The following is a 12208-nucleotide window of genomic DNA, read 5'->3' on the forward strand; positions in this document are numbered from 1 at the left end:
AAAATCCCAAACTGGACACAGTCTGTACTTTAATGTCTCCTAACTGCTTCTGAACATAAAACACATCGGTTTAATAACGAAAATACATGTTAGACGCATAGGGAAAATCACTTTTTTCTCCTCAAGTTAAGAAATGAACAGCAGCAATTCAATTTCACTTGAAAACTTCGTGTGTGATGTTTCAAGACGGTGGCCGCCCTGGCTGTTCAACCTGGAACGCGGGCAGGGCAGGACGCTGGCGCGTCTGGTAAGCGGCGGCATAAGACTGGGGTCCCGACCCCAACTCCGCCGCTCAGACAAGCCTCTCGAGGGGACGGAAAGAGACATATGGAGAGCACCTCCACCAGCGCCTCAGAGAGCCTTCGCGCACGGCAGTCATTGGCACCTTCTACGACACAAACGTGAGGTCACTCGGCACGATGTGAATCCCCAACTGGGAAGGCACTCAAAAGCAAAAAGGAGCGGAGCCTTGTCCTCAAGAAGTGGATGACCTTGCAGAGAGGTTACGGCGTCCCCTCTGTAAGGGGACGCAAAGCAGGAGCCAAGGGGCTTCAAGGACTAGAAGCTTCACGAGCAGCAAAGAAGGGGCAGCAGAGGACAGGCTGCCTACAGACGGGGAGGAGGAGCCTCTGGGGACAGGTGGTACCAAAGGACACGCAGAGGCCGAAGCCGCATGTGGGAGGGACACGCTGGAGCGGTTCTGTGCGTGGTCCCCAGGTCCCCAGGGCAACGGGGCCAACGCTGCCTTCACACTCCCGCCTTCCCCCCACCCCCGTGTTGCCCTGCGCGCTGGGCGGGCAAGACCGCGGGTCCCAGCGTGAACCGAGGCCCCACAGGCGGGAGAGTCGTGGCGGTGGGCTCCCCAACACCACACACCTGGGGATAAAAACTGCCAGTTTTCCTTAAGCAGGTCCTTCCTGAAGCAGTCAAGTTAGTTTTATTAAATGCAACCCTTAAGTAAACATCTTTTTAACTTTAACTCAGAAATGGTTACGGACTCACAAGAAGTTGCAAAGCATTAGAGGGAGGTCCTGTGTGCTCCTCACCCTGGGCCCCCCGAGGCACCGTCTCTGGTAGCTCAGCACGTGGACCCGGGCGCAGCACGGGTCACAGACTACCGAGCTCACCGCGGACGGCATTAGCGGTGCCGTTCAGTCTGGGGAATTCGGCAGATGTGGTCTCGGGAACGAGTGGCGGGAGCCCGTCACTTCCAAGGTGCCAATGATACAATCTCAAACTCTGATCAAAGTTGGGCTTTTGCAAAGCGTGGCTTTGCCACTGGGATCCAGGCAGTGTCCCAGGACTCAGACCACCCTAATGAGCTCAGCGGGAGCTGGAAACGGGTGCGAACGTGTCATACGGTAGAACAGAAGGTGACAGCACGTGCAGGTCCGCGTGCATCAGGAGGCCCGTTTCCCAAGTGACCAAGCCATGGTGTCACAAAATGCTGCCTGGGTAGAAGAGCCTTTCAAACCACAAGCCAGGGACGCCCAGGTGGCTCAGTCGGTTAAGCATGTGACTCTTGATTTCGGCTCAGGTCATGATCTCACGGTTGTGACACAGAGTCCCGTGCTGGGCTCTTCCCTGCGCGTGGAGCCTGCTTGGGACTGACTCCCTCCCTCCCTCCCCCTCCTTCTCCCTCTGCCTCTCCCCACCCGCCCCGCACCAGGCACTCTCACTCTCTTTCCCTCTCAAAGAAAGAAAGAAAGAAAGAAAGAAAGAAAGAAAGAAAGAAGGAAGAGTCAAACCACAAGCCAGGTCAAAGGATTTAAAGAAACTGAGTACGAAAAGTTCATTCACATGATTTCAGATTCCACCCTGTAACTGGCCTCTAAAACCCCAGCACTTGTCACGTTTTGGTGTAGTATCACAGAAGGTTGTTTAAAATACTGCCCTGTACCAACTACAGATCTACGCGGGCCTGGGGTCCCATCACGCGCTCCAGCCAGCACAATGCGTCACCGCAGACCGAGTGCGGCAGAAAGGAAGGCTCAGCTGTCTTCCGTGGAACCAGGAATCAGATTTGAAAGAACTCAAATCAAGGTCATCCGTCTATTTTCTTTTCTCTCCTTTTTTTTTTTCCAGTTTATTTATTTTGAGAGTAAGAGAGCATGAGATGGGGAGGGGCAGAGAGAGAGAGAGAGAGAGAGAGTCCCAAGCTGGCTCTGCACTGTCAGCGCAGAACCTGAGCTGAAGTCAGACGCTTAACCCACAGTCACTCAGGCGCCCCTTCTCACTGTTTTGTCTTGTTTTGGAAAACAGCTATCTTTCAAGCATGATTTCGTGTAATGTTATTTTTTAAGTAGCTAAAGAAAGAAATATTTGGCTCCTTAATCACTTTTTAGAGCCTAAGAGGTCCCGACACTCCACGCCGACGGCCCTGGCGGAGGCGGAGCGGGGCTTCTGGGGGGAGTCAGCGAGCAGAGGGGCCCAGGCGGAGGTCAGCGTCAGGTGGGGGACGGAACGGGGGATTCCAGGAGGCCAGAGGGGAAAGGACAGGGGCAGGGACCCCAGGGCGCATGGGCCGCTGAGCGCCAGAGTTCCGGCCTCGCTTCCACGGCCACGGGAAGGCCCCGAGCCCCAGGCAGAGAGGGACGGCAGCTCTAGGGGCCCCCGTGTTGTCAGCACTGAGCCCAACGACTGCTTAAAAATACCTGTAGGAAGAATGACTCCCCAGAACCAAGTCCAACATCCTGCCAGCCTAGGAACCTGCTATACAACGCAGCATTCAAATGAGCTTTTTTGATTCTAGAACATTCTCTCTTCAGACAAAGAACGCTATACTCTGAGAAAGGGAGGGCACCATCACTTCAAGCACTGGATTAGCACAACAGCCAGGGGAAAAGATGCCTCCAGACCTACCTTCATACATAAGCTTGGTGGAAAAATACTCGTCGGATTCTGTCAGTGCCTCATCCTTATCCACCTCCAAGAGGTCGGAGAGCCGCGTGATGGACACCTCCAAGGAGCAGAGCGAGCCCGTCCTACAGTGCTCCGTTCCCGAAGGGGGCAGGATCTCAGCTCTCACGTTATATAACGTCTGGGCAAGAAAGAGACAGACAAGCACAGATGCAGAAACCACCTGGAGAAACGCTATTCTGGGCCACGGGGGTGCTGCCCACAGACGTGCCAGAGGGCTGAGGGAAGGGGCCGGCTCAGCCCTTCGCGGAGTAGGCCAGCAGCTGCGCACGGCCCCTAAACAACCGCCCTGGAGGGACGGCGTGCCTGGCAAGTCCCCACCTCGGGCACCTCAGTCTCTCTCTTTTTTTGGGGGGTGGGGGGTGGGGGGTGTTTATTTTTGAAAGAGGGTAAGCAGGGGAGGGGCAGAGAGAGGGGGACGGGAAGACAGAGGATCCATCCAGAGCGCCTGGGTGGCTCAATGGGTTGAGCCTCCAACTTCGGCTCAGGTCACGATCTCGAGGTTCGTGGGTCTGAGCCCCGCGTCAGGCTCTGTGCTGACAGCTCGGAGCCCAGAGCCCGCTTCGGATTCTGTGTCTCCCTTTCTCTCTGCCTTTCCCCACTCGTGCTCTGTCTCTCTCTCTTTCTCGAAAATAAATAAACATTAAAGAAAAATTTTTTTAACGGGCAGAGGATACGAACAGACATCTTTCCAAAGGAAAAAAATGCAAGCGGCCAAGAAGTGCATGAGAGACGTTTGGCGTCATTTACCGTCAGGGAAGTGTGGCAACAGGGCCAGGGTGAGATGCCACCTCACGGCCCCGGGGCCGGCTAGAAGCAAGGAGACACCAAAACAAGTGTCGGTGTGAATGTGCAGACCCGGAGCTCACACGCTGCTGGGGGGTACTCAACGGTGTCCCTTTGAAAACCAGCGCGGCAACTTCACAAAACCGTGAAGAGAGTTGCCACAGGACCGGGCAACCCCACCCGGTTATCTGCCCACCAGAGCTGAACTCGCAAACACTCGCACGGGGACTCTCACGGCATTACTGTTCGGAACAGCCCCCGCCACGTGTGTCCCCTCCACGGCGGACACAACCCAGGCGGCCAGCCACCGACAACTGGGAAAGGAAACGTGGTCTATGCACACGGCAGAATACTCTTCCTCCACTGAAGTCTGAAGTCTGATCTAAGCAACACAATGTGTGAACCCTGGGAACAGTCCGCCAAGGCAAAGAGTCCGGTCGCAGAAAGAGCCGTGTGACACGCTCCCGTGTGTAGGAAGTGTTTGGAACAGGCAGATCTGCAGGTTGCCTAGGGCTGGGGTAGAAGGTTTCTTTCCAGAAAGATCAAAGTGTTCTAAAATGAAGGCGCGCCCGGGGTGGAGTGGGGGGGGGGGGGGGGGCTCAGTCGGTTGAAAGTCTCACTCTTGATCTCAGGTCATGATCTCAGTTTGTGAGATCAAGCCCCACGTCGGGCTCTGTGTGGACAGCACGGGGCCTGCTTGAAATTCCCTCTCTCCCTCTCTCTCTGCCCCTTCCCGCCTCGTGCTCGCTCTCTCCCTCTCAAAATAAAGAAACACTTAAAAAAAAATTTAAAAAACAAAATAAATAAAGCAAAATGTTTAAAGTGTCCTAAACTGAGAGCCTGGGGGCCCCTGGGTGGCTCGGTCAGTTGGGCGTCCGACTGGATTTTGGCTCAGGTCAGACCCCAGGGTTGTGAGATCGAGCTCCACATTGGGATCCATGCTGAGTGTGGAAGCCTGCTTGATTCTCTCTCTCTGCCCCTCCCCTGCTCACATTCTCGTTCTCTCTCAAAATAAACATTTAAAAAACAAAAATAAAATGAGACCATGATGATGGCTGCATAACTCTGTCAATATGCCGACTGTGCTGAACCGTCTACTTCGAATGGGTGAAATTCATGGTGTATAGACTGTCTATCTCAATCTCAAAACAGCTTAACAGCTTTCCTTAAAAAAAAGTAGCGTCTTTATTTCTGGGCCTCACAGAATGCGTTTTCTTTTTTTAATTTTATTTTAACGTTTATTTCTTATTGAGAGACAGAGAGGGACAGAGTGCAAGCCGGGGAGGGGCAGAGAGAGAGGGAGGCACGGAATCGGAAGCAGGCTCCAGGCTCCGAGCCGTCAGCACAGAGCCCGACGCGGGGCTCGAACTCAAGGACCGCGAGATCGTGACCCGAGCCGAAGTCGGTAGCGCCCAACCAAGCCACCCAGGCGCCCCAGAGAATGCGTTTTCAAAGAGCAATCCACCAGAAATGTCTCTGTGCTCCCCACGTGGAGAGGAAGCAGCAAAGCCAGAAGCGACAGCGTGACCGCGGGCGAGTTACCTCGTGGTAATAAGCAGGCCAGACACAGTCACGGCCTCTGCACCACGGGAGTGGTCGTGGCGCTGGTGTTAAAACACCAAAAAGGCTCCTGCTTGTGCCACGAAAAGACGAATCATGCTGGTGACTACACCGCAATCTAAGTCTGATAAAGACAGTGAAATAAAACAGTCTTTTGGCTGAAAGGGGTTACCGAAAAACCCGCTCATAGCAAGAGCCACACACACAAACACACCTCAAAGTGCCTGACAACTTCAGCAGTAGAGAAGGGAAGGAAACAGCACAAAATCGTGCATTTGCGTTTTGATTTCCCTGACACAACACCCAGCGTCTCACCAAAGAAACGAACACACAGCCGCGTGTCCTCATCTAGCTCAAGGCTACGTTCAGCTCCACGCTTCATGCACAGGTTATGGGAACGTCTTTGCAATACTCGTGAAGTCAGTTTCTACATATTGTCAGCTTTTCTTTTAAAAAATCAGAGATGTGCCTTATAAAGTTACCCGCCCTGAGCGGCAGCCAGGATCAGGATGAAAGGACTCTAAGAAATAGTTCCAGGACATTCTGAATGTGGGCGAGAGAAAAGGGAGCAGAGATCAGGAGCCTTGGGTCTTTATAAACACCCATCTGAAGGCCACCGGCCGGCCTGCGCCAGGGCCACACATGTCACCCGAAAAGGACCCGCGGGTCTAAAATAAATCAGCCAACGACTGAGCTACTCCAAGTGTTAACTATTTTCCTTGATCTGTTGCCTCATTACTCTGAAAGACTTTTTTCTATCTGATTTTTTCTTAATTAAAAGGAGTATGATGCCACCTTCCATTTTCCCACCCCACACTCCCACCAAAAAATAACGCGATACATACGAAAAAATTTTCCACTTGAAATTCGTAAGTGTACGGCTTTAAGGGGATGGAGAGCCGTCCTCCCGAAGCCGGGGAGGATCCAACGGAGAACCGGCAGCGCAGAGAAGGGGGAGGCTCTCGCGTCCACTTCAGCTCCCACACAAAGAACACTGACTGCTTGCTGTGGATGTGCTGCAGAAAGAGTCACTGTCATTGCGCACACGGGCACAGCGGACACCGCACCCCAAGCCGCGCTCCGAGCCCGCCGCCGGGACCCGCCTCCTGGTGCTCCCGCCCGTGCCCCACGGTCCTCCTGCCCTTCTCCACTGGAAGACTGCACCAAGTCAGTTAACGGTTTTAATCTTCTCTGACTCCGTAAGCTTCATGGCACAGGGGACCATAAAAGTGCTTCAAGAACGTTTATCAGTACACAGTGCCTCGTACGTTTCCAAACTGGGAAATGCCATCAACCGACGGCAAAGGTCGCCTTTACGTTCAGGCCAATGACTTTAGACTTAACATCAGCCTGAATGAAGCACCAGCACCGCCCGTGAGCACAGGGACGAACTGGGCCAGCGTCTGAAATGGGTCAGCCCTTAGCCGGGGAAGTCCTTCAAAAATGCTACAGATCACACATCCTGAGAAACCCTTTGAACGTCTGCGACGGCAAGGTCTGCGCTCGGCCGGGCAGCGCGAACACGGGTGGGATGCCTTACAAAGCTACACGGACACGAGAGGTCTTCCTCGGGCACGGACAGGTGTTCCCAGAAAGCTGTGCACACAGCAGGGTAAGCTTAAGGCTGAACCCCTCTCAGAACGCAGAGAGCACTGTCCCCAATCCGCCCCGTGCCGCCCAGCCCGCACGTCACGGCAACGACGCGGCCGTTTCAGAGCAGACGCGCTTCTCGCCGGGACGTCACTCTCGGGGCTGCAAGGCTCACTCTACAGGCAGGCTATGTCTTCATCAAAACCTGCTGGAACCACCGTCGCACCCTGGCCCCCGCCGTTTCCTGCCGGGGGTGGACGCTCCACCCCAGAGAGCCGTTACCTGCGGGGACTTCGCGTTCAGCGGCACCAGCCGTAGGTCAGCGTTACTGTCAGGATCCACGAGGTGACCGTCCGACAGCTCAAAGTCAAGTTCCGACAAATTCTGGACACAAACTTGAATGTACTTCCTGAAGCAGAAAAAGAAAGAATATGATTTTGAAACTTAAGAACTTCAGTAAACGTACTCTGGTTTCTTGAGAAGATCTTCCTGGGGAAGTGAAGTAGGAACCACTTGTTACGTGTGTTTCCACCTTCGATTTTACGGGGGAAAGTGTCCCCACCAAAACCCAATCTCCCCAAGCAAGCTGCTTCTGAGGAAAACCGGACCAAAGAACGTTCTGTTTCTGACCCAGTGCCGTTACACGGCTGTCACTGGACTTCTGCACACGCAGCAGCTTGCGGGGAGTTAGGCTGGAGAGAGTGACGGTCCCGGAGAAACGAAGTGCGGGGTCCACGTCGACCCCTGATGCACACGACGACAAGTCTGAATAAAGCGACCCAGGCTCTGCTCGGAAGCGCTGGTGTCTTCGCCATTAATGTCTACGGTTCCCTCCCCGTAACGTGAAGGAAACGCAAGCAAGCCGCTAGCAGAGCGTCCGCTCTAAATACAGTTCCGACACCGTTGTTCCCAAATGATGCAAAGGTCATCCGAGGTCATCAACGGATGAAAACAAAAGGCATTTTGTGATGAGAGGCCAGACTCAGCCCTGAGCCCAGGGAGCAGTGTGCATGTCACCACTTATGGTGGGACAGCCGGACACAGTCTCCTGGCGGGGACACACAGCACAGGGCTCCGCCTCCAAGCACTCGCGTCCAATGGCTGAATCAGAATCGAACCCGGCTTCTAGAGCAGAAGCGCTTTCCCCCTGGAGGCGGTTTTGCCCCTGCAGGGGACGTGGTGCTACACCTCAAGACACTTCTGGTGGCCACAGTAGGGGTGGGGAGGATGGGGAGGGCCACGGGCATAAAACGGGAGCGGCGGGGGTGTGCAGAACCCCCGCGGCCCCCCCAAACAAGGAGCTACCAGACCCGAGCGTCAGTAGTGCTGGGGCTGAAATCCTGGCTCAGACGGAACTAACAGTTGCCTTTGGAAACAGTTACACAAACCCACAAGATTCTGACCAGTCAAGTTCAGAATGGTGGACCTTCTAGAGGAGAAATGACCCAAGTTTGTCAATGGGTCGCTGGCTTGAGAAACAGGAGAGAAGAAAGTCTCTAACAATCAAACGGGGCCTTGGTTTGGATCCCACTGCCCACATCCTAACCGCACAAAGGCACTTCTGAGACATCTGGGGAAATGTGAATCCGGACCGGCTGTTACAGAGCAGCAGGAAATCCCTGTGAATCTCAACACGTGGAAAGCAGCGTCACGGTTACGTAAGAAAACATGCTCAGTGTCCCTGAGGCCGAGCTCTGCGCAGCCAGGGGCTCCGTGGAGGAGGGCGTGGGGCAGGAGCAAGGCCTGGGGGGCCACCTTTACCGTGTCCCGGCGGACAGAAGAGAGTGTGTGGTCCTGAAGGGCACGCTGAAGGTCAGGGCGATGACGGTGGAGTAGATGGACCACGGGCAGTCAATGGACACCTGAGGAGAGACGGAGGGACACGCGTTCAGACCACTCGACGACCACAGCCACCGCCACACCATCCATCCAAATCAGCGGTGGCTGCCAATCTCTTAGACATTCGATGGCCTCACCATTTCTTATTTAGAAAGCAAACCTCCATTAATCACACGCACGAACAAAGGAGAAACATAAAACTACGTACACAGACGAGAAAAATAAACACGGAAGCGGCCAAACGTGCGGGAGTCACCAGAACGGTCTCCAAAGCTCCGGAGCTGATGCCGTGGCAAGGAACACCAGCGCCACCTCGCTCTTCCCACACCAACGTGGCCGGTACGCCAAAGGCGGTTTTTAACGTGCGGGAGGTTATAACAAAGCGTTCTGTCAAGTCGACATGATCAATCACTATTACAAAATGAATTATCCAAATAATCCACACGACAACGACTACGTAACAGAGAAGCAAGCACTTTGGGGGCGCGGTGCGGACCCAGCTGATAACTCCGCTAAGGGCATGAGCCTTGCTTCAAGCCTCCTTTTACTTCCCCCTGGAACAAATGACACAGAGCACAGATGCATGTTCATCCAGCCCTGGTTTCGTGCTCACGTTGAAGTAAGTATCGACTTCACTTCCTGAACTCTGTTACTAGATAAGGGAAGAAAATTTCAAGGAATGAAAATTAAAACATTATCCCTGAGGTGCTGACCAGTCTCGTGTTCTAAGCCTCATCTCTCTGCGATGACTGTGTGTGTTAGCCTGTTATCCTACTGGTTTAACGCAGGTTTTTTTTTTTTTTTAATTATTCAACTTACTTCAACTAAAAAAACACACAAAAACCAAAAAAACCCAGTTCACCCATTTCTCCTATGCCTCATCTCTCACCCCTGCCTCTGGCATCCACCGGTCTGCTCTATCAATGAGCTTGGTTTTAGTTGTTTTTAGATTCCATATAGAAGAGAGATCGTATGGTATTTGTCTTTCTCTGTCTTATTTCAGTGAGCGTAACGTCCTCAAGGTCCGTGGCAAGATTGCAAATGGCAAGATGTCCTTCTTTTTTATGGTGAGTAATATTCCACGGTGCATCTACACAATGTTTTCTCTATCCATTCATTCATCCATCGCTGGACACTTAGGGCTGTTGCAAATAAAGCTGCGGTGAACACGGGGGTGCAGATACCTTTTCAAGTAACTGTTTTCATTCTCTTTGGAGAAATGCCCAGAAGTAGAATTGCTAGATTGTAGGGTAGTTCTATTTTTAATGTTTATTTTTGAGAGAGAGAGGGACACAGAATCCGAAGCAGGTTCCAGGTTCCGCACTGTCAGCACAGACCCCGATGCGGGGCTCGAACCCACAAACCATGAGATCATGACCTGAGCTAAGTCGGACACTCAACCGACTGAGCCCCCCAGGCGCCCCTATTCTTAATGTTTTGAGGCACGTTCATACTGTTCTCCAGAGCGCCGCCCCAGTCTGCATCCCCACCAACAGCGCACGAGGGCTCCGTCTCTGCACATCCCGTCAACCTGACTAGTAATGTTGAGCATGTGTGTGTCTTCTCTGGAAAAATGTCTATTCAGATCTTCTGCCCATTTTTATCAGGTTGTGGGGGCTTTTGCTAGAGTTGTAGGAGTCCTTGATATATTTTGGGTATTACCACCTTATCAGATATACGATTTGAAAATATTTTCTCCCATTCAGTAGGTTGTCTTTTGACTCTGTGGATGATTTCCTTTGCTGTGTAAAAGCTTTTTTATTTGATGTGGTCCCACTTGTTAATTTTTGCTTTTGGTGTCAGATCCATAAAATCACTGCCAAGACCAATGTCAAGGAGCTCACCACCTATTTTCTCCTAGGATTTTATGGCTTTAGGTCTTACATTCTAGCTTTTAATCCATTTTGAGTTATTTTTTTGTGCATAAGACAGGGGTCCGGCTTCATTCTTTCGCATGTAGCTGCCCAGTTTTTCCAGCACCATTTATTTGAAGACACTGTCTTTTCTCCATTACACATTCCTGGCTCCTTTGTCATTAAAAAACTGATCATATATGTGTGCATTTATTTCTGCACTCTATATTCTGTTCCACTGATCTGTGTATGTGCTTTTATGCCAACACCATAATGTTTTGATTACTATAGCTTTGTAATATAGTTTGAAGTCAGGGAGCATGGTGCCCACAGCTTTATTCTTTCTCAAGAAAGTGGTGGGTATTTGGGGTTTTTTGTGGTTTCATACATTTTACGATTCTCTGTTCTATTTCTATGAAAAATGCCATCGGAGTTTCGGTAGGGATTACACTCAATCTGTATATTGCTTTGGGTAGTTACGGGCATTTTAACAGTATTAAATCTTCCAATCCAAGAGCACAGGTTATCTTTCCATGTATTTGTATCTTCTTCAATTTCTTTCATCCAAGTTTTGTAGTTTTCTTTCTTTTTTTTTAAATTTCACTTATTTGATTGATTTTTTTAATTTACATCCAAGTTAGTCGGCATATAGTGCAATGACGATTTCAGGAGTAGAATCCAGTGATTGGTCCCCTACGCACAGCACCCAGCGGTCACCCCGACAAGTGTCCTCCTTAGTGCCCCTTGCCTATTTGGCCCATCCGCCCTCCCACGACCCCCCCAGCCACCCTCATTTTGCTCTCTGGATTTTAGACTCTCTTATGTTTTGTACCCCTCCCTATTTTTATATTACTTTTATGTTTTTAGATTCTCTTATGTTCATCTGTTTTGTAGTTTTCAGTATGTGGGTTTGTCACCTCCCTGGTTAAATTTATTCCTAGGTATTTTATTCTTTTAGATGCAATTGTGAATAGAATTGTTTTCTTTATTTCTCTTTCCAATAGCTCATCATTAGTATAGAGAACCACAACAGATGTCTGCATACTCATTTTGTATCCTGCACCTTTACTGAATTTAAGTTTTTTGATGAAGCCTTTAGAGCTTTATATGTATGTGTGTGTATATATACATATACATACACGCAGTATGCCATCTGCAAATAGTGACATTTTACTTCTTTCCCTCCAATTTGGATGCCTTTTCTTTCTTTTTTCTTGCCTAACTGCTCTGGCAAAGACTTCCAGTACCATGTGGAATAAAAGTGACAAGAGCAGACATCCTTGTCTCACTCCTGATCTTAAAAGAAAGGCTTTCAGCGTCCAGCACATTATTAGTCTGGGCTTGTCCTATGTGGACTTTATTACGTTGTGGTATGTTCCCTCTATCTCCACTTTGTTGAGAGTTTCTACCATAAATGGATGACGAATTTTGCCAAATGCCTTTCCTGTGTCCATTTTCATCCTTCACTTCGCTACTGTTACCACGGTGTATCGCACGGACGGATTTGTGGCTGGTGAACCATCCTTGCATCCCTGAAATAAAGCCCTTTTGATCATGTGTATGATCCTTTTAGTGTATTGTTAAATATGGCTTGCTAATATTTTGTTGAGGACTTTTGCACATAGGCGCATCAGAGGTACTGGCCTGTAATTTTCTTTTCT

General features: G+C 50.9%; 1 protein-coding gene across 3 annotated transcripts in view; it reads right to left on the bottom strand.

Annotated features, from left to right (window-relative positions):
- The window catches only part of TRAPPC10 (trafficking protein particle complex subunit 10), an 87248-nt gene that overhangs the window by 2040 nt on the left and 73000 nt on the right, over positions 1-12208 (bottom strand). For all 3 annotated transcript variants that reach the window (XM_047846871.1, XM_047846870.1, XM_047846872.1), the window contains exons 18-21: positions 8617-8717; positions 7138-7264; positions 6111-6281; positions 2863-3040 (exon numbers count right to left, since the gene is read on the bottom strand). In XM_047846871.1, the coding sequence (XP_047702827.1) occupies positions 2863-3040; positions 6111-6281; positions 7138-7264; positions 8617-8717 (577 nt within the window). The remainder of the gene's footprint in view (positions 1-2862; positions 3041-6110; positions 6282-7137; positions 7265-8616; positions 8718-12208) is intronic.

This window comes from Prionailurus viverrinus, unplaced genomic scaffold (genome assembly GCF_022837055.1).
Source record: "Prionailurus viverrinus isolate Anna unplaced genomic scaffold, UM_Priviv_1.0 scaffold_42, whole genome shotgun sequence".
NCBI lineage: Eukaryota > Metazoa > Chordata > Mammalia > Carnivora > Felidae > Prionailurus > Prionailurus viverrinus.